The sequence below is a fragment of the Narcine bancroftii genome, chromosome 5, assembly GCF_036971445.1.
Source record: "Narcine bancroftii isolate sNarBan1 chromosome 5, sNarBan1.hap1, whole genome shotgun sequence".
NCBI lineage: Eukaryota > Metazoa > Chordata > Chondrichthyes > Torpediniformes > Narcinidae > Narcine > Narcine bancroftii.
Window position 1 is genome coordinate 255,609,902 of NC_091473.1, and position 21,959 is coordinate 255,631,860.

Sequence of the window (21,959 nt, forward strand, 5' to 3'; positions counted from 1 at the left end):
TAGCAGATACCTGTGGCAGACCACCAGCTTTGGAAGATGGCGCACCGTCTGACGAACATATTTCTGGAATCTCCTTCCCGGTGGGGACAAAGGTCACCTACAGGTGTAACATCGGTTACATTTTTGCCGAAGGAAGTATTCCACAGGTAACCTGTTTGCAAAACGCCTCATGGTCTTCGTTGAAAGCAACCTGTGATCGTAAGTACTGAGTCATTACACTGTCCCTTTATCTTTCCCACCATCTGCTGGTGAGTGGTTTGAGGCTGGGACACGTTCAGGGTGGTAGTAGAAATGTGTATGGAGTCAGAGGAGATTCTTGATGAATATTTGGTTCAGTGTTCACTAGAGAAGAGGATCTTTGCAATTTTGAGGATGACTGAAGGTGGACTGAGGCCCAGGAGCTCGTTGACATTGAGAGGACACGTTGGAACTTTTGAAAACCATGAAGTTAGATAAGACGTCAAGACCAGACGAGGTTTGTCTAAGGCGACTGTGGGAAGTTAGGGGGTAGATAGGCAGATTGCTGAGCCACTGGGGATGATCTTCACATTGTCACTGGGGTCAGGAGATGGACTAGAGGGTTGCAACTGATGTTCCCCGCTCATGAAAAGGAGTAGAGATAATGCAGAAATGATAGACCATTGGTGGGCAAAACTGTTGGAGAAGATCCTGAGAGACAAGGTTGACAAATACTTAGAGAGGCGTAAATTGATCAGGGATAGTCAACATGGCTTCGTCAGGGGAAAGACATGTCTCACAGGCTTGATTGAATTCATAGAGGATGTAACAAAGTTACTTTGATGAAGGGAGAGGCATTTGGTGTAAGACTACCTGCAAATTGGAGGAACAGCACTTTATTTTCCATCTGGACCCCCTCCAGCCAGATGAACATTGACTTCACTGCTTTCCACTAAACCTGCTCACCTTTTCTTTCCTCTCCCCGTTTCTGTCTTCTCAGTTCTTCCACCCACTCAGCTATCCCTCCTTCCCCCCTCATTGCTGCTGTCCCCTCCCTCCTTTCTTCACCTATCATCTCCTGTCTTCACCACACCCCCACCCCCTACTCTTTTGTATGAGGGGCTCAAGCCTGAAACATCCCTTTGCTGCATAAAGGACACAGTTTGACCTGCTCAGCTTCTCCAGAATGTTGTGTTTTTACGACAGGCATTTGATAAGGTACCCCATGCAAGGCTCATTCAGAAAGTAAAGGGGTATGTAATCAAAGGAAGTCTTGCTTTGTGGATACAGAATGGGCTTGCCCACAGAAGGCACAGGGTGGAGGTCAGTGACATGTGGTGTTCCACACAGATCTGTTCTGGGACCCCTTCTCTTTGTGGTTGAGTGGATGAGTAAGTTTGTGGATGACATGAAGGTTAGTATTATTGTGGATGGTCTGGAGGGCTTCCAGAGAGAGACTGATGGGATGAAGAGCTGAGCTGAGAATTGGCAGATGGAGTTTAACCCAGAAACGTGTTTCATTTTAGTCGGTTAAATTTGTATGCAGAATCCAATGTTAATGGAATCAATGTGAACGAACTGAGAGATCTTGGGGTCCGTGTCCATAGGACACTCAAAGTGTTGATGAGAAGGTGCGTTGGCCTTCATTAACCGTCGAATGAGCTCGAGCCATGAGGTAATGTTACTGTTAGGCAAGACCATGCTTGGAATGGTCAGTTCTAGCCACCTCACTACAGGAAGAATGTTAATGCTATAGAGGGCTGCAGAGGAGATTTATAAGAGTACTGTCTGGATTGGAGAGCATACCTTCCCAGACCAGGTTGAGTGAACCTGGCCTTGTTTTCATTGGAGCAACGGAGGATGAGGTGGCCTGATTGAGGTGTACAAGATGATGAGAGACATTGATCGAAAGGGTGGGCAGAGGCTTTTTCCCAGGGAAATGGCTAACATGAAGGAACATAGTTTTAGGTGTTTGGGAGTAAGTACGGGGGGTGAGGTGGGTGGGGACGTAAGAGGTAAGTTTTTCACACAGAGAATGGAGGGCTCATTGAATGTGCTGCTGAGCACGGTGGTGGAGTCAGGTTCAATCGGAAATTTGAAGAGCCCATTAGATAAGATAATGGAACTGAGAAAAATGGAGGGTTATAGAGTAGAGAAATTCTAGGGTGTGGTTAGAGGAGGTTATTAGGTAAGCACAATGCTGTGGGCCGAAGGGCCTGTACTGTACTGTGGGCTACTATGTTTTATGTTTTAATAATTCGATTGCTGTATCTGTGGAGTAATATTCAGCCATGCACATTGCTGTTAAATGATGATGTTCCTGGATCCGAGACAATGCAGACACAAAGGATCTTGTGACACAACAGGAAGTGTATTTATGCTGAAGCATCACTGATAATTCCCGGCTGCTCGTCTGTTGGAACTGCTTATGTGCAAAATGGTCACCATTCTCAGAAATGACCGTCGTTGTGCCTCGTGCCAGAACCTTGTTCCAGTTTCCCCAAGAAGGTGGCTAAATCTTCCAGATGTTTCTCCCACCGCCGCCCCCCCCCCGACCCCTCCAGAGGTACCTTTCCATGGGTTTGCTGGAACCAAGTATTCTGACGAGGTGAATGGACGTGTGGAACAGCTGCTTTAGAATCAACTATGTTTTGGGAAGTATCTTTTAATGTGGTTCAAGGCAAACGTTTGATCAAGTATTACATGTTTGGGACAAATCTTTTATTTCCATTGCCATGCACCTTGAGCACTTGAATCCTAGAATTTGGCCAACTGTGAAACGTTGAGTGTGTGAAGCAGAAGTGGAGCATATTCTAACATATGGAATTCTTTGCTGTTTCTCTTCAGCTAAAAGTTGTGGGAGTCCTGGTGAAATTCTGAATGGATATTACAATGACACAGGTAACACATTCGGAAGTATAGTTACCTTTTTTTGTGACAAAGGGTGAGTATTTATCAAGTCTTCTGGCTGGAATGTGTATATATTTAAAAACTCATTGCCTACAATGCACAGCCGACAGTCAGGGCAGGGGCAGAGACGAGCAGAGACGTGTTGGGCTGGCTCTTCCCCCAATTCCTCAAAGCCTTCCCACTCGGCGAGGTAAAAACACGAATGGCGCCAGGAGAGGAGTATCTATAAAAGATGCAGCTAAAGCGACGGGTTCTTCGCCAGCTTTACTCTTGAGCTTTCGGGATTTCCTGTTTATGTCACTGTCAGGACAGGGACCTTGTATGTGCTTTTTAAAGGGGAAAGATCACTATTATTTAAACAATTTAAAAGATTCTATGATTAAACAATATTTATTTGAAAATCAATATGGATAGAATGCTAAAATTTATTAGTCTTAATGTTAATGGAAAAACGGGTCGGTGAAAAGGAAGCAGGTCTTGGCACACCTAAAAAAATTTAAAGGTCTTTCTACAAGAAACGCATCTTCTAAATTGGAACATGCTAAATTATACGTAGGATGGGTAGGACAAGTAATAGCTTCTTCATTTGACTTTTATGAATAGCTATGCACCGAATTATGAAGGATATCTTTTTTAAAACAGCGGAGGGGGGACTTTCTTTTGCTTCTCTCTCTCTCTCTCTCTCTCTGTAAGAGGCGTTTCAAGCGAATCTGCCTGCCTGACAGCAGATAAAAGGCAATTTTGAGTAATATGGACCTGTTTTTATTACATGACAATAAATTGAATCTTGTATCTGTACCTATTGTTTTCTGTTCTATAACACTCCCTGTGGCCCTTCTGTTTAATGGGCCAAGTCCTGTCATTGTTTGACTTATCAAAAGGCAGTTGTGAGAATGAAACTTCTTTGTCACTTATCTTGTTATGTTTCCCAAGAGATCAGTGTTGCACCTGTCTATTCAGACCATCTGCAGATCGTTTGAGAAACTTCATGCACAGTTAATAACTTCCACCACATCCAAGTCCTTTGCACTGTGTGCCCAGTCAGTTCTGAGGAAGTTGAAACTATCACTACTGTAACCCGTGATTCCGACAGTTGTCTGTGATCTGTAAGTCTGCAGTTCGGAGAAGGATGTATTGCGGTGATTAATGGAATGTGGAGTTTAGAATCATCTCACAGGACTGAACACCAGAAGCTCCCTCTTGTGGGAGAAGACTTGAGGCTTCCCTTTTAGGCTACTGATGTGGTGAAATTATTTTGTGAGTTGATTCTCTAAAACACTGCTTCCTCTGACCTTTGAATATGCGAGCAGATGGAATCTAGCTGAGCAAAGTAATGGCTGATTATTGAGAAAGTGAGATCTCAGTTACAATCATCGGCTGTGATGTTACTGAATAAGAACACAAGAAATGGGAGCAGGAGTCGGCCATAAGGCCCGTTGATCCTGCTCCACCATTCAATAAGATCATGACTGATCTGATCATGGACTCAACTCCACTGACCTGCCTTTTCCCCACATCCCTTAATTCCTTTTTTATGTAAAAATCTATCTGACTGAACCTTAAGTATGTTTAATGTAGTGGTCTCAACCGCTTCCCTGGGCAGAGAATTCCACAGATTCATGACTCACTGGGAAAAACAGTTTTTCCTCATCTCGGTCTTAAATCTACTCCCCTGATTGTTGAGGCTGTGTCCCCTAGTTCTGGTACGATCAGTGAGTGTGGTGAACCATTGTTACACCGTGATTGGCTGCTATCGACTGGACACGCCTCCCGAGACTGATCCTACCCATAGCCCCTTGCGGGCTCCCCCTTTCCTTTTGCTCCGATCAGTCAAGGAGGTGGATGGTTGTTTGAAAGTGTTCCCGTTTTAGCTGTTAAAAACCTGATTGTTTCAGTATCAGCCTTTTGTGAATTATTGATGGTGCTTCAGTGAGCTAAATTATCCCCTTGCTCCTTGGCTGGATGTTATTGTGTTGGAGTGAAATCAAGTTGTTAGACTTTGAACAGTTGTAGACCAAGCTAACAAGGCTGTCAAGGAATAAACATATATTTGTTTGCACTTTGACCTTGACACATTATCAATTGTTTTTTTATGCTTTAGAACATTATTGGAATGGTTTTATTCATTATAATCTCGACGTCTCTTTTCTGAGCCTCCTCTTGCTTCTCCGTTCAACTTCTTGTAGATGTTTTCCATCTTAGTTCCCAGCAACGTGTTCCTTTGTCTTTTCCAGATACAATTTGGTGGGTACGGCTAAAAGGAAATGTGAAAATAATGGATGGAGTGGCCAAGTTCCCACATGTGAAGGTAACATTGGGCAGAATGGTGGTGAGTCGTTGGAGTGATAGAGGAATGAGTTAGCTTATTACTTCCAAGATGTACTATCCTTTTCTACGATGGGGAATTTGAAATCTGGGTTGGCAAATAGTCATTAATGAATCATTATTTCCAAGAATGACTGAGTCTCCTCATTACTCTCTCTGATGCAGTGAAAATCTGATGTTTGTCAATCTATGGGACAAGATGATGAGGGCCCTGCAGGTTGACTGCAACAGCTTTTAACCCTGGCAGCCTCAGTCCTGCATAATCACTGCTGGAGTTTCAGGGGAGATGATTGTTGCTCAGGCTTTACAGGAGCTGGGCAGCATTGGTTTCATCACAAAATGCCCCCATGTAGCCAAAAACCCTGTTGCAACGCAGACTCGTTTTAATGTGAAAGAAGCCTGTGGTAGAAACTCGTATTTTAAAGAATGATCATCCCCAATTAAACTCAACATCTTAAGGGGGTTGGGAGTGGGGTTGGGGGGAATAGGTGCACGTCCGTTGATTTTTGTTCTCTGTCGAGTGCCTGGCAACATACACTCTCTCTCTGCAGCTTACCAATAGTCTGAGTCTGTTCGTAACACTAATTATATTAACTTTCACCAGTTGTCAAATGTGGTGATCCACCAGAAATCAAAAATGGGAATGTGTCACCTCTCGGAGGCTCAGAGTTCTGGGAATATGGAATGAAGGCTTCATACACCTGTAAGGTTGGCTACAAGCTGGTTGGTGCATCATCGATCGTTTGTAATGAGGCTGGAAATTGGAGCCCTGCTCCACCTACGTGCAGAGGTAATGACCTTCCTGGGGGAGGGGTTTAATTCCAGTTGTCTACAGAAAACAAGCTTAACACCAGTCAAGATGAGTGGTTCTGGTAAATAGTTCACATTTGCCAGCATCGCCAATGAAACGCCAGAGAAGGTGCAACTTTGTTCCATTCTCATTGTTGTTACAATCCCCCCCCAACTCCACGATTATACTTCAACAGGGCATGGCATGAATGTTCTGCCACTCATGCCTCATTAAGCAGTTCTAATCAGAATCGAGGTTTATTGTCATGAACTAGTGACAGAATTTGGGGTTTTGTGGCAGCATCACAGACCAAACATTCATATAGACCACCTTACAACTATAAATAAAAGAACAAAACAGTGCACAACAGTGAGGCAGTGTCTGTGGTTCATTCACCATTCAAGAATCTGACGGAGGACGGGGAAGAAGCTGTCCTTGTGCCGCTGGGTGCTCGTCTTTAGGCTCCTGTACCTTTTCCCGATGGTAGTAGAGTGAAGAACTAGACCAGTAATAGTAATACTATACATCGCACCGCCCTGCACTGCAGGATGTTTACTGTGTAAATGGGTGGCTGATAGTGAGCAAGGAAACGGGCCTTTTGGCCCAAAAAGACGGTGCTGACCAAGTTGTCTACCCAAGTGGGTCCCATTTGGCTGCATTTGATTGGTTTCCCTGTAAACCTTTCCTCTCCGTATACCTGTTCAAATGTCTAGGTGAGACGAAGGGCCTGTTTCTATGCTCTGTGACTCTAATTAGCTTTACAGTTCTGCAGAAGGGTGTTGAACTTGTAATCAGAATCCCGAAGAAACCTTCCAGCTCAGAAGAGGGCCATTTGTCCATTGTCTCCAAACTAGGCAAGACATCGCTGAAGAGATAGTGTGGGTGCAACGAGAAACAGTTAACATTTTGGGAGGTTAGGTTCTGTGAACAAAAATGTTTGCCCAATTCCTTTGCACACGTTGCCTGAACTGCTGAGTGTTTCAAAATTGTCTTTTTCAAGTTTTCACACTTTTGGCTTTCAAGAAACAGTTACCACTTTATTCAATTTTCCTAGTTTGATTCCAACTCCTTAAGGTGCTCTCAAAATATGGTGATGTTTCTGCTGCCCATCCTTCAGTCAATCCCACCTTTGGGTGAAACCTCTCCTTGACTCTGAAGTCTTCTGTTCTTCGATCTCTGCAGATTTTGTGTTTCACTCCATTCAGTTGCTCCAATGTGAACTCTCTTCAAGGGATGCCTGCCCCGAAGTTGTTCTCCTTTAAGCGAAGGGAGTTCTCTGAGAGCCTCTCACTGCTCCCCATCTGGTCTCCCTGCTGCTCTCAAGCTCTACGACCAAGTACTCACCAAGACTCACTTCCACAGCCGCTCGCCTACTTTCACAGAGTCAAGATCAGTTCTCACCTTGTATCAGATCCAATTAACACCTTTTGTCTGTTGGTCTGGACTCCTCCCCTCCCATTCTTCCCCTTTTCTGTCTCAGTCTTCATTGAGATGCCGACCTGATTTTTGCTTATACCGGGACCAGACGGGATCTTCCCCAGGACATTGAGAGAAGTGAAGGAGGAAATAGCAGAGGCTCTGACGGTAATTTTCCAAATGTCATTAGATATGGGGATAGTGCCGGAGGATTGGCGCATTGCGCATGTGGTTCCGTTATTTAAAAAGGGTTCAAGGAGGAAGCCTGGCAACTATCGGCCTGTAAGTTTGACGTCTGTGGTAGGTAAATTAATGGAGAAAATTCTTAGAGATAGTACTTATAAACATCTGGATAGACAGGGTCTGATCAGGAGCACTCAACATGGATTTGTGGGAGGAAGGTCATGTTTGACCAATCTGATTGAATTTTTTGAAGAGGTGACTAGGAATGTGGATGAGGGTAGCGCAGTGGATGTTGTCTATATGGACTTCAGTAAGGCCTTCGATAAGGTACCACGTGGAAGGTTAGTTAGGAAGGTGCAGTCTTTAGGTATAAATTTTAAGATAGTCAAATGGATTGAACATTGGCTGAAAGGGAGAGGCCAGAGAGTGGTAGTGGATAATTGTCTGTCAGGTTGGAGGTCGGTGACCAGTGGTGTGCCTCAAGGATCTGTATTGGGCCCATTGTTGTTCGTTATATACATTAATGATCTAGATGATGGGGTGGTGAATTGGATTAGTAAATATGCAGACGATACTAAGATAGGTGGAATAGTGGATAATGAAGAAGGTTTTCAAGGATTGCAGAGGGATTTGGACTGCTTAGAAAAGTGGGCTGAAAAATGGCAGATGGAATTTAATGCTGATAAGTGTGAGGTGCTTCATTTTGGTAAGAAGAATCAGAATAGGACATATGTGGTAAATGGGAGAGCATTGAGGAATACAGAAGAGCAGAAAGATTTAGGAGTGACGGTACATCGTTCCCTGAAGGTAGAAACTCACGTGAATAGGGTGGTGAAGAAGGCTTTTAGTATGCTGGCCTTTATCAATCATTGCATGGAATATAGGAGTTGGGAGGTGATGTTGAGATTGTATAAGACGTTGGTGCGGCCTCATTTGGAGTTCTGTGTGCAGTTCTGGTCGCCTAATTAGAGGAAGGATATAAACAGAATGGAGAGAGTGCAGAGAAGGTTTACCAGAATGTTGCCTGGGTTTAAGCATCTGGAGAATGGGGAGAGATTGGACAGATTAGGTCTTTATTCTTTGGAGCGTAGAAGGTTGAGAGGGGATTTGATAGAAGTATTTAAGATTATGAAAGGGATAGACAGAATGGATGTGGATAGACTATTTCAGTTAAGAGGAGGAAAGATTAAAACAAGAGGACATGAGTTAAGAATTAAGGGGCAGAGGTTTAGAGGTAACATGAGGGGGAACTTCTTTACTCAGAGAGTGGTAGCTGTGTGGAATGAGCTTCCGGGAGAAATAGTGGCAGCGGAGTCAATTGTATTATTTAAGAAAAGGTTGGACAGGTCTATGGATGAGAAGAAGATGGAGGGTTATGGGCATCGTGCAGGGAGGTGGGACTAGAAAGGGGTGTTTGGTTCGGTGCGGACTAGAAGGGCCTAATGGCCTGTTTCCGTACTGTAATTGTTATGTTTTATGTTATGTTATACCTTGAAGAAGGGCTCAGGCCTGAAACATTGGTAATCGATCCTTCCCTCCTATGAAGCTGGTTGAGTTCATCCAGCATTTTGGTGTGTTATTACTACAATCACAGTGTCTGTAGATTTCTGTTTCACTCTCTTCAATCTCTCTGCTCTTCAGGACTTCTCCATTCATTGTATGCAAATCCATCATAATTTTATACTCCTACCTGTACTAACTGTCACAGATCAAGACTGACTTGTTCTGTATGGTACTCTTTAGAACTAAAACTGTTCAACCTTGACAACCTATCTTTAAATCTCCCCCGTTGTTTCTGCTGTGTAAGTAGTAGTCTTTTTTTTAAACTTTATTTAAGATTTTATAACATGAATAACATATAGGATTACATTAAAAAAAAATTAAGAATAAAATAATAAAATTACAATACAATATCAGTAATCTAAATAAACTATACCCTCCCCAATAATTATTACACATTAATAACCCAACTCAAATTAGTCCAATCCCCCTTTCCCCCCAAAATAAAGAGTGAAGAATTAATAAAGTTAATAATATATGTGAGAAAAAACCCACTTACAAAAAAAAAACATAACCGATTAAAATACTAACAAAAAGAAAAGTAATTAATACTAAGATATCAGACTTAAAAAACATGTTTAAATCAAACTTAAATGCATATATTTAACTCAAACTTAATATAAAAAATTAGTAAAGTTAGTAACATTATCTATCAAAAATTCTTAAACAATAATCAATTTAAAAAAAATTGTAGCATGAAAAAAAGATTAAAAAAAACTTTCTCTATAGAGATAAACCTTCACCAAATATCAACTAACTTCACATCTATCATCATATTAGTCACATAAACCACCATCTTAAAACAAAATTCAAACCTCATTAAACATTGTACAATTCAATTTTAGTACTCTTCCACCATTTTTCTCTTTTACTCTTGAATAGCTATCCAATAAAAGTTCCATACCACATTTAAATATTTAAATATCCCCAATCATTACGTTAAAATTCAGATATCCAAATAATAAAAACACATCTACAACAAAATCTATATCTTCAACAAGTGGAGCATAAACCACAAACAAAATTCAAGCCTCATTAAGAATTGTACGATTCAATTTATAACTTTTACCATTATTCCCTTCGTTCTATAACTAAAATAGCAAAATAATATACACCAGAGTTACCACTCCTTTCACCTTAAAGAAAAAATATTTAAAAAAAACTTATCCATCCCATTCACATTTAAATTTCAGATATTCCTTATCTACTGAATAAACTTTACAAAAAAAAACCACATCAATTTTTAGTTTTTTAAACAATCAAATACTTTCTTATGCTTTTTTTTATAAACACAAAAAAACCCTTCACTCTTTAATCTAATAATACAAAAAAAGGAAAAAAAAACGGGTAGGAGGTTAAAAATACCCCCTCCTGTCCAAACCGCGCAATGCGGTAACTCCCAAAAAAAAATGGGTGTGAGATAACTCGTACGTAGCAGATGACTTTCAGGAAATAGTGCCTATCCAGTTCTCTCCCCCAACTCTCACTTCATCTTAAACTAACATCATAATTATTTAATATCCCTTTTTTTAAAAAAAAAGCATTAGGAAAAAAAAAGGACAACTCTTCTTTTAATCAGCTCCAACTGCCGAGTCACCATTACAACCGTTCCTTCTTGTAGCACGGCTCTTTTCTTCCATCTCTTGTCTCCTTAGAGATCGCGGCGGACTACGTCTCTGTTGAAACCGAGTAATTGGCAGCTCTTGAGCAAATGCTATAGCTTCCTTTGGAGAATCAAAGAACTTTGGTTGGCAACCATCTTGAAAAACCTTCAAAACAGCTGGATATCTAAAGGTTGCCTTGTAACCTTTCTTCCACAACAACTCTTTAGCAGGATTGAATTCCCGTCGTTGGAACATAACTTCTTGACTCAAATCCGCATAGAAGAAAACTCGATTATTTTGAATCATCAAGGGTGATTTTCTCTGTTGTGCATTTCTAATAGCCACTCGTAAAATTATTTCTCTGTCGTAATAATTCAAGCAACGAACCAAAACAGGTCTTGGACTTTGACCTGAAATAGGTCTTCTACGCAAGGCTCTGTGAGCACGTTCCAGTATTATACCTTCCGGGAAATGTTCTTGACCCAACACCTGCGGAATCCATTCAGTAAAAAATTTTCTTGGGTCTGGTCCCTCCATACCTTCCGGCAAACCAATAATCTTTATATTGTTCCGTCTGGATTGGTTTTCCAAATAATCAATCTTTTTCACCAAATTTTTATTTTGAGTTTTTAAGTCTTCGACCATTTTGGTCACATCAAAAACTTGATCCCGTATTTCGTCTGTATCTTCTTCACACGAATTAAATTTATCTCTCACTTCAAGCTTAAAAGCTCCAAACTCAGCCATCTGTTGAGAATGTATTTTCACCAAAGTGTTAAACCTAGTACCAAGTTCAGTCATAATCTTGGATAATCCCTGCATTGTATAAGATAATTTAGATTCAAGATTCACAAAAATCTTTTCAATTGGAAGAGATTTTGGCTCAACAGATTCCTGCTTCTTCTCCAAAGGATCTTCTATTTCTTCCTTCATTCTGGTTGCCTTCCTTGTAGTACGACTGCGTGTGGAAACCCCAGCCACAGCCTCTCCAGCAATGACTGGAGGACGCTGGCCGGGGTTTTCCCCAGTCCATAATGTATTAAATTCTCCCAGTACATCAAGTTGTATAGGTTCTTGTCTCTCAAGAGATGCAGTTTGCAGCGCCACTTCTACAGTTGACAAATGCCTTTGAGTAACTCTTTGTTCTAAAGGCTGTTTGGCGCCCTCTTTAGGGGGTTCTACCGATGTAACATAGAGCTCTACATCCGAACACTGTACCTCTCTCCTGGGATCCATTTCACGCTGAGTCCCGGTGTCTTTCCTGTAGGTAGGCTCCAAAACTTGAACTTTTGGAAAATGTGGTTTTTTGATGATCTGTTGTCGTTTTTTTTGCTCTTTTCCACCAATTGTACCATCATAAATTAAATTAACAGCACTGAAATTATCTAAACTTTTAAAGAATTTTAACGGGCATTTCTAGACAAAACAATAAGATAGAGTCAGGAGAGAACTGGAAGGCACGTCTGATCCTTACGCCATCTTGCCACGCCTCCATGTAAGTAGTAGTCTGTGAGGTTCAGAGATCATTTATAAAGTTCTCGCTGACCTCCTGCTCTACGTGGCTAAAAAAGGGAAGCATCCGTTTGCCTCCCTGTACCTTGTCCGCCTTGGAGATTTGTGGGGATATTCGAGTTGTTTCATCATCTTGCTACTTCTGAAATTGGTACACATAGTCTATAGTCTATTGGTCAGCCCTCTGTGTCTCTCCCATTATAACACATTCCCTTGTCTTGTTTGTCTTCCTTGAGCACATTACCTCGGACTTTATTCCATAGATTTCCATCTGAGCACTTCAGCTTCCTGTGTCCTCTTCTTCAACCACAGCTCAGAGACCTACAGCATGCAAACAGGCCCTTTGGCCCTTCTAGTCTGTGCTGAACCATTTTTTTGTTGCCGAAATCCACTGATCTACACTCAATCCATAGCCCTCAATAACTCTCCCATCCATGTACCTGTCCAAATGCTTCTTAAATGTTAAAATTGAGCCTGATTTCACCCCCTAAACTTTTCCCCTTTCACTCTTAACCCATGTCCTCTGGTTTGTATCTCTACTACCCTCAGTGGAAAAAGCTGACCTACATTTACTCTATCTGTCTCTCTCATTATTTTAAATACCCCTTTCAAATGTCCCCTCATTCTTCGACACTCCAGAGAATAAAGTTCTAACCTGTTTAACTTTTCCCTGTTACTCAGTTCCTGAAGTCCGGGCAACATCCGAGTAAATTTCTTTGCACTCTTTTTATCTTATTGATATCTTTCCTGGAGTTTGGTGCACACAATACTCCAAATTTGTCCTCACCAATGTCCTATACAACTTTTACCATAACATCTCATCTCCTGCACTTAACACTCTAATTTATGAAGGCCAATATGCCAAAAGCTTTCTTTACAACCCTATCTACCTGTGATTCCACTTGCAGGTTATCATGCATCATATTCCCAGATCCCTCTGTTCTACCGCCCTCCTCAATGCCCGACCATTCATTGTGTATTCCAAAATGCAACATTTCACGCTTGTCTGCATTAAATTCCATCTTTGCAGCCCATTTTTACAGCTGGTCCAGATCCCTCTGCAGGCTTTGAAAACCTTCTCTGTTCAATCTTTGTGAATTGATCCAATTTACTGCATTATCATCCAGATCATTGATATAGATGCCAAACAACAATGGTCCCAGCACCGATCCCTGAGGCACCACCAGTCACAGGCCTCCAGTCTGAGAAGTCATTATCCACCACTACACTCTGGCTTCTCCTGTCCAGCCATTGTCGAATCCAGTTCATGACATCTCTATAAATATTGAGTGTCTGAAGCTTCTTGACTAACCTCCCATGTGACACACTTCAGAAGTCATACTAAAGTCCATGTAGTCAACATGCACAGCCTTTCCTTCATCAACTTTCCTGGTAACCTCCTCGAAACACTCAATAAGATTGGTTAAACATGACCTACCATCCACAAAGCCATGTAGTCGATTCCTAATCAGTTCTGGCTATCCAAATAATTGTAAGTCCAATCTCTTGCAACTGACTTCCATTAATTTACCTACTACTAATGTCAGGGTCACCGACCTATAACTTGCAGGAACCCCACTTGCTGCCCCTCCTGCAACCAAGCTTCACTAATGGCCACAATGTGGTATTTCCACGTGCCTATCCACACTCTAAGCTCGTCTCCCTTTCCTACAATACTCCTTACATTGAAATAGATGCACTTTAGAACATTTACAACCCATTGACTTCTAACGGGGCATGTAATTTTCACATTATCTTTTACCTCCTCCATTCCTCTATCTGCCCTGGCCCTCTGGTTCCCATCCCCCTGCAAATATAGGTTAAACCCACCAGAGCAGCACTTGCAAACCTTTCTGCAAGGATACGAGTCCCCCTGCAGTTCAGATGCAACCTGTCCCATCAGAACAGGTCCCCTTCCCTGGAAGAATCCAGTGATCCAGAAACCTGAAGCCCTCCCTCCCTCACCATGTCTTTAGCCATGTGTTAAGCTGCATTGTCCTCCTTTTTTCTAACCCCACTAGCATGTGGTACGGGTAGCAACCCGAGATGGCAACCCTGGAGGTCCTGATCTTTGACCTAGTGCCTAACTACCTGAGCTCTTCATGCAGGACCTCCTCTCCTTTCCTACCTCATCATTGGTCTCTCTATAGACCACGACATCTGGCTGCTCACCCTCCCTCCTAAAAATGCCGTAAACTAGATCTGAGATATCTTAGACCCTGGCACCAGGGAGGCATCATGCCTTCTGGGATACTCGATCTCTTCCATAGAACCTCTTGCCTGTCCCCCAAATATGGAATCCCCTGCAGTTACACTACAGCTCACCCTTTCTCCTCCCTTCCTCCTTAACCACAAACTCAGTGTCAGAGATCTGATCACTGTGGCTGGTGCCTGGTAGGTCATCTCCCTCAACAGTATCCCAAATGGTATACTCGCTACTAAGAGGAACAGCCATACAGGTGCCCTAAACTGCCTGCCTGTTCCCTTCCCCTCTCCTGGCTGCCGCCCATTAACTCCTGTCTATCACCCCCTCTGCCTCCCAAATGATCTGGAGTTCATCACACCCCTACTCCAATTTCTTAACTCAGCTTGTCAGGAGCTGCAGCTGGATGCACTTCTCACAGATGAAGTCATCAAGGATACTGCTGGTTGCCTTGATGACCCAATTTCTGCAAGAGGACCGTTCCCTTCCCTTGGCTGCCATTCCGACTGTTTATGACTAGAGGAACATATATGATAACTTAAAAAGAACCAGCCCTTTCCTGCTGAATCCTTTTTGTTCCTTGAAAAGAAGGATGGCCCTTTCTTACTTCAACTCCTATTATCCCTTGCCTCTTACCTGTTCTCGCTGAGGTCTGTTGAGCTAAAGCCTCACCACTCTGTCTCAGCCCACTCTGACGATGACTGCCTCCTTGATGACACATTGGAAAATTATCCATTTGATTTAGTTTCTGTTGGTTAATGCTTCCCATCCATTCTCATGTATTACGTCTCACCCAAAGTCCTCATTTAGTACAGTAACATTTTTATGGCTTTTGGACATCTAAACAGACCTGCAGGTTTCTCTGAGGCAGCTTTAAACTCCCGGCAAACTTTCATACTTCATTTCAACTTAGAAGTCTACAGAGTGAATGCGAGAAGTGGGATTAACATAAGCAGAATGGATTACATGGACAGGGTGGGCTGCAGGGCCTGTTTCAGACTCTACAACAACTCTCCATGTATTTATTTCCAGGTGTCTGAGTGGTACCCTCTTCATGGTGGATTTTACCGATGACCAAACTGGCCTATCCTTTCCTGTCGTCTTCAAACTGTTTATTCAGTTTGGTTGAACCCAGAGCCTCATTACTATTTATTATCTTGGTTATTAATTCAATATCGGGTGTGACTACAGCATTACGTACACAATAAACACGACCGGTGGGTGAACATTGGGGGCCTCAATGATCACATGTCTGTCTCTTGATTGTGAGAAAAATAACCATGGCTCTGTAGCTACTCCCTTTTGCCTGCATGTGCTATTGCACGGTGGTGGAGGTTGCAAAAAGACGGGCTGCTGGAGGAAGTCAGCAGGGATGGGGCAGGGTCCAGGCTTTAGTGATTGAGGCCCCTCTTTTTTCTGTTTTCTTTGTGTGCAGCACAGGCCTTTCAGCCCCTCTCCCTGTGCTGTCTATCCAGTGTCACCCACACATCACAATGACAAGCACTTGGTCCCTCGCCTGTGGTCAGGATTTGTGTTTTACCTGCAGTTCGTGGTGGAATCTGAAAGAAAGCCAGAACTGGTGGAAGAGCTCATCTTGTCAGGCAGCATCTGGGGAAAGAAAAGCTGGTCAAGGGTTTGGATCATGGACCCTTCCTCGGAGTGAAGGGTGGGTTTGGTTGGAAAGAAGATGAATTCTTGAATTCTAACAGGGAATGTTGGAATTACCCAAATAGACCAGGCAATGCTAATGAGGAGGGAAGTAATGCGATTGGTTCTGGTCGATGGACTTGTAATGTTTAATAGTATTTTATAGCAGTTGTTCTCAAATGATTTACTTCGTATCTCATCTAACATCTCAAAGCAACAAGTGAAATTAAAATCTTATTATGGACAAACCATCAGCAGTAGGTGTGGGGAAGTCCGTATAACTTGCGTTACCTCTGTTACTTAGAAAACAAATTAATTGAACAGTACAGGAGACAAACTGTAGCAACTTCATTTTGTGTTTGAGTTTGGACAAATAGTTACAGATAAATGATTTCCACACAACTGTGGTACTTGTCCTGGTGCAGTCACCGAGTTTAAAAGACAGGGGCTGCTCAATCCATTCCCACTCTGAAGTTCTGATGACAGGACGTGGAACTGTGTGGTTAGTAGCTTGAACTGCTGAGTTTTCCCAGCAACTTTGGTTTCTATTTGACTCTTCAGTCAACGTAGTCAGAATAGTTACGTGTTCATCGGTCAGGCGTTTGGATTGGTTGGATTACTCTACCCATGTCAATGGCCCATGTTGGAGGACTCTTATCAGTTATTGTGGCATTTCTCCCTCGAAATCTAGAGTTGGGTAATTACAATAGCGGCTTCTGTTATTAGTCATTGTTTCGAGCCAGGAGCCTTCCATATTCACACTTTTTTGGTCATCCTGTATCCTCCTGTGCTGATTGGAATTCTTACTGGTTAGAGTAGTTCTTCCCTCTTCATCCACTACTCCAGAATTTCCCTTGGCCGTGCTTGTAGTTGAGTAGATGTTGCCTTCTCACTTTGAGGAACAACTGTATTTCTTTCCCATTTTAATCATTCTCATCCACTTCACCAGTTGCTAGTGAGTTTTTATCTCAGACATGATTTAAGGAACATGTTCGTCAATTTCTCACCTTCTAGTTGAATAACTACCATCCTTTTCTCTTGTCAGATGTGAATTACATCGCCACTTCTTCACCAACGACTGGTAAGTCCTCATTGGTAGTCATGTCTCAGAGCAACGTTCTGGTAAAGTTATTGCCTTGAATTAGTTGAATAACTACTTCTTTCTCGTTCAATAGCTCTGATTGGCAACACAACTTCTGCTGGTGAGTAATTTTCAGCCCTACTTTGACAGGACTTCATAATTAACTGGTAACTTCTGGCACGAATAATTGTATGTTTTTCCCCTTTTATTAGCTGTGAATAGCAAAACCACTGTTGTCGATTTTCAATGAACTTTCAGATAAAGGTTTTGCTTTCTGTCTTACGAACTAGATCAGAAGCAATGGTAATATCCAAGACACTGCTTTATTTCAAAAACAATCATTTTTATTCTTAATAACATAACACTTCCTACTTAACTCTAACCTAACTCCCACTATGCGCAAATATATATATGTGTGTTAAAACCCAAACCATTACAGTTTAAGCTTGAATTGAGAGATCATTTTAAAGTTCAGACTCAGAATGCTTCTGTGTTGAAATTCGAAGTCTTTACTACCGTTCAAAAGGAATTACGGAGAAAGTGTGAGATATCAGATTTCTTTAAATTGTTGCTAAAAAGTAGTATTTTAAAGCATCAAGTCATCAGAACCTTTTGAAACTCACAAATTTCCTTTGTAGAGTTGTTTTCAGACAAATGTTTCTTTATACGAATGATTTTGTCTCTTGCATGGAAATTTTGGAATCTGTGTTCCACATATGTCCTCTTTAACAAAGAGACAGCAAAGTGGCTAAATTCTTCAAAACCCCTTTCCCAGTGTTCCCCCTGTTCAAAAGGAGAACATAAGCTGCCTTTTTGTTTTGCTGCATTTCAATCCTGCCTAACTTACAGGATGGTCAAGCCCCTTCAATCCTGTGTTAGCTACAGAATGGCCAGGCATCTTCTGGTTCAAAATGGCTCTGGGTCAGTGATATGTTTCTCTGAAAAGTCTCATTACGTGACATCATTTCTGACTTTGAAGTCCTTCAAAGTTAATTCACATCTATATGTTAAATGCTTCCAGAAATTTGTGGATCAGACTCTGATCCGTCTGCACATCTCCTCCCAGATTCTTGTGTACACAGCTGTTTCTCCAGCAAACACCTATTTGAGTTCTCAAGGGAGAACAGTCCCAAGACTTTTATGACGGTTGGCTGACCTTTCAAGCAAGCAAACTTTGTGCAGATCAATACATGAACAGACTTTTCATTTTGCAAATAGCTTGCCATCTGCCATCTCAAAGAATTATGTGTGTATTAGTGTCCAAATCCATAAAAACTAAATTTACTCAGAAATATACATCTTATAACTGAAGATTAATCATAACTCCATCACGTGATGGTTGAATAATTGTACTTTCTCCTTCATTAGCTCTGATTGGCAACACAACTTCTGCTGGTGAGAAATTTTCAGCCCTACTTTGACAGGACTTCATAATTAACTGGTAACTTCTGGCACGAATAATTGTATGTTTTTCCCCTTTATTAGCTGTGAATAGCAAAACCACTGTTGTCGATTTTCAATGAATTTTTAGATAAAGGTGTTGCTTTCTGTCTTACGAACTAGATCAGAAGCAATGGTAATATCCAAGACACTGCTTTATTTCAAAAACAATCATTTTTATTCTTAATAACATAACACTTCCTACTTAACTCTAACCAAACTCCCACTATGCGCAAATGTATATATGTGTGTTAAAACCCAAACCATTACAGTTTAAGCTTGAATTTGAGAGATCATTTTAAAGTTTAGACTCAGAATGCTTCTGTGTTGAAATTCGAAGTCTTTACTACCGTTCAAAAGGAATTACGGAGAAAGTGTGAGATATCAGATTTCTTTAAATTGTTGCTAAAAAGTAGTATTTTAAAGCATCAAGTCATCAGAACTCTTTGAAACTCACAAATTTCCTTTGTAGAGTTGTTTTCAGACAAATGTTTCTTTATACGAATGATTTTGTCTCTTGCATGGATAATTTGGAATCTGTGTTCCACATATGTCCTCTTTACCAAAGAGACAGCAAAATGGCTAAATTCTTCAAAACCCCTTTCCCAGTGTTCCCCCTGTTCAAAAGGAGAACATAAGCTGCCTTTTTGTTTTGCTGCATTTCAATCCTGCCTAACTTACAGGATGGTCAAGCCCCTTCAATCCTGTGTTAGCTACAGAATGGCCAGGCATCTTCTGGTTTCAAAATGGCTCTGGGTCAGTGATATGTTTCTCTGAAAAGTCTCATTACATGACATCATTTCTGACTTTGAAGTCCTTCAAAGTTAATTCACATCTATATGTTAAAAGCTTCCAGAAATTTGTGGATCAGACTCTGATCCGTCTGCACATCTCCTCCCAGATTCTTGTGTACACAGCTGTTTCTCCAGCAAACACCTATTTGAGTTCTGAAGGGAGAACAGTCCCAAGACTTTTATGACGGTTGGCTGTCCTTTCAAGCAAGCAAACTTTGTGCAGATCAATACATGAACAGACTTTTCATTTTGCAAATAGCTTGCCATCTGCCATCTCAAAGAATTATGTGTGTATTAGTGTCCAAATCCATAAAAACTAAATTTACTCAGAAATATACATCTTATAACTGAAGATTAATCATAACTCCATCACGTGATGGTTGAATAATTGTACTTTCTCCTTCATTAGCTCTGATTGGCAACACAACTTCTGCTGGTGAGTAATTTTCAGCCCTACTTTGACAGGACTTCATAATTAACTGGTAACTTCTGGCACGAATAATTGTATGTTTTTCCCATTTTATTAGCTGTGAATAGCAAAACCACTGTTGTCGATTTTCAATGAACTTTCAGATAAAGGTTTTGCTTTCTGTCTTACGAACTAGATCAGAAGCAATGGTAATAACCAAGACACTGCTTTATTTCAAAAACAATCATTTTTATTCTTAATAACATAACACTTCCTACTTAACTCTAACCTAACTCCTACTATGCGCAAATGTATATATGTGTTAAAACCCAAACCATTACAGTTTAAGCTTGAATTGAGAGATCATTTTAAAGTTCAGACTCAGAATGCTTCTGTGTTGAAATTCGAAGTCATTACTACCATTCAAAAGGAATTACGGAGAAAGTGTGAGATATCAGATTTCTTTAAATTGTTGCTAAAAAGTACTTTTTTAAAGCATCAAGTCATCAGAACTCTTTGAAACTCACAAATTTCCTTTGTAGAGTTGTTTTCAGACAAATGTTTCTTTATACGAATGATTTTGTCTCTTGCATGGATATTTTGGAATCTGTGTTCCACATATGTCCTCTTTACCAAAGAGACAGCAAAGTGGCTAAATTCTTCAAAACCCCTTTCCCAGTGTTCCCCCTGTTCAAAAGGAGAACATAAGCTGCCTTTCTTTTTTTTTTTTTTTTTTTGCTGCATTACAATCCTGCCTAACTTACAGGATGGTCAAGCCCCTTCAATCCTGTGTTAGCTACAGAATGGCCAGGCATCTTCTGGTTCAAAATGGCTCTGGGTCAGTGATATGTTTCTCTGAAAAGTCTCATTACGTGACATCATTTCTGACTTTGAAGTCCTTCAAAGTTAATTCACATCTATATGTTAAAAGCTTCCAGAAATTTGTGGATCAGACTCTGATCCGTCTGCACATCTCCTCCCAGATTCTTGTGTACACAGCTGTTTCTCCAGCAAACACCTATTTGAGTTCTCAAGGGAGAACAGTCCCAAGACTTTTATGACGGTTGGCTGTCCTTTCAAGCAAGCAAACTTTATGCAGATCAATACATGAACAGACTTTTCATTTTGCAAATAGCTTGCCATCTGCCATCTCAAAGAATTATGTGTGTATTAATGTCCAAATCCATAAAAACTAAATTTACTCAGAAATATACATCTTATAACTGAAGATTAATCATAACTCCATCACGTGATGGTTGAATAATTGTACTTTCTCCTTCATTAGCTCTGATTGGCAACACAACTTCTGCTGGTGAGTAATTTTCAGCCCTACTTTGACAGGACTTCATAATTAACTGGTAACTTCTGGCACGAATAATTGTATGTTTTTCCCCTTTTATTAGCTGTGAATAGCAAAACCACTGTTGTCGATATTCAATGAACTTTCAGATAAAGGTTTTGCTTTCTGTCTTACGAACTAGATCAGAAGCAATGGTAATATCCAAGACACTGCTTTATTTCAAAAACAATCATTTTTATTCTTAATAACATAACACTTCCTACTTAACTCTAACCTAACTCCCACTATGCGCAAATATATATATGTGTGTTAAAACCCAAACCATTACAGTTTAAGCTTGAATTGAGAGATCATTTTAAAGTTCAGACTCAGAATGCTTCTGTGTTGAAATTCGAAGTCTTTACTACCGTTCAAAAGGAATTACGGAGAAAGTGTGAGATATCAGATTTCTTTAAATTGTTGCTAAAAAGTAGTTTTTTAAAGCATCAAGTCATCAGAACCTTTTGAAACTCACAAATTTCCTTTGTTGAGTTGTTTTCAGACAAATGTTTCTTTATACGAATGATTTTGTCTCTTGCATGGATATTTTGGAATCTGTGTTCCACATATGTCCTCTTTACCAAAGAGACAGCAAAGTGGCTAAATTCTTCAAAACCCCTTTCCCAGTGTTCCCCCTGTTCATAAGGAGAACATAAGCAGCCTTTTTTTTTCTTTTTTGCTGCATTTCAATCCTGCCTTACTTACAGGATGATCAAGCCCCTTCAATCCTGTGTTAGCTACAGAATGTCCAGGCATCTTCTGGTTCAAAATGGCTCTGGGTCAGTGAT

The 21,959-nt window shown here is 41.0% G+C and overlaps 1 protein-coding gene across 1 annotated transcript in view; it reads left to right on the plus strand.

Moving 5' to 3' along the window:
* LOC138765556 (complement decay-accelerating factor-like) overlaps positions 1 to 21,959 on the plus strand; it is a 34,527-nt gene that overhangs the window by 1,906 nt on the left and 10,662 nt on the right. Inside the window, exons 3-11 of the mRNA XM_069942588.1 lie at positions 4 to 198; positions 2,806 to 2,902; positions 5,103 to 5,176; positions 5,798 to 5,983; positions 17,154 to 17,189; positions 17,284 to 17,310; positions 18,558 to 18,584; positions 19,833 to 19,859; positions 21,118 to 21,144. Of these exons, the coding sequence (XP_069798689.1) occupies positions 4 to 198; positions 2,806 to 2,902; positions 5,103 to 5,176; positions 5,798 to 5,983; positions 17,154 to 17,189; positions 17,284 to 17,310; positions 18,558 to 18,584; positions 19,833 to 19,859; positions 21,118 to 21,144 (696 nt within the window). The remainder of the gene's footprint in view (positions 1 to 3; positions 199 to 2,805; positions 2,903 to 5,102; positions 5,177 to 5,797; positions 5,984 to 17,153; positions 17,190 to 17,283; positions 17,311 to 18,557; positions 18,585 to 19,832; positions 19,860 to 21,117; positions 21,145 to 21,959) is intronic.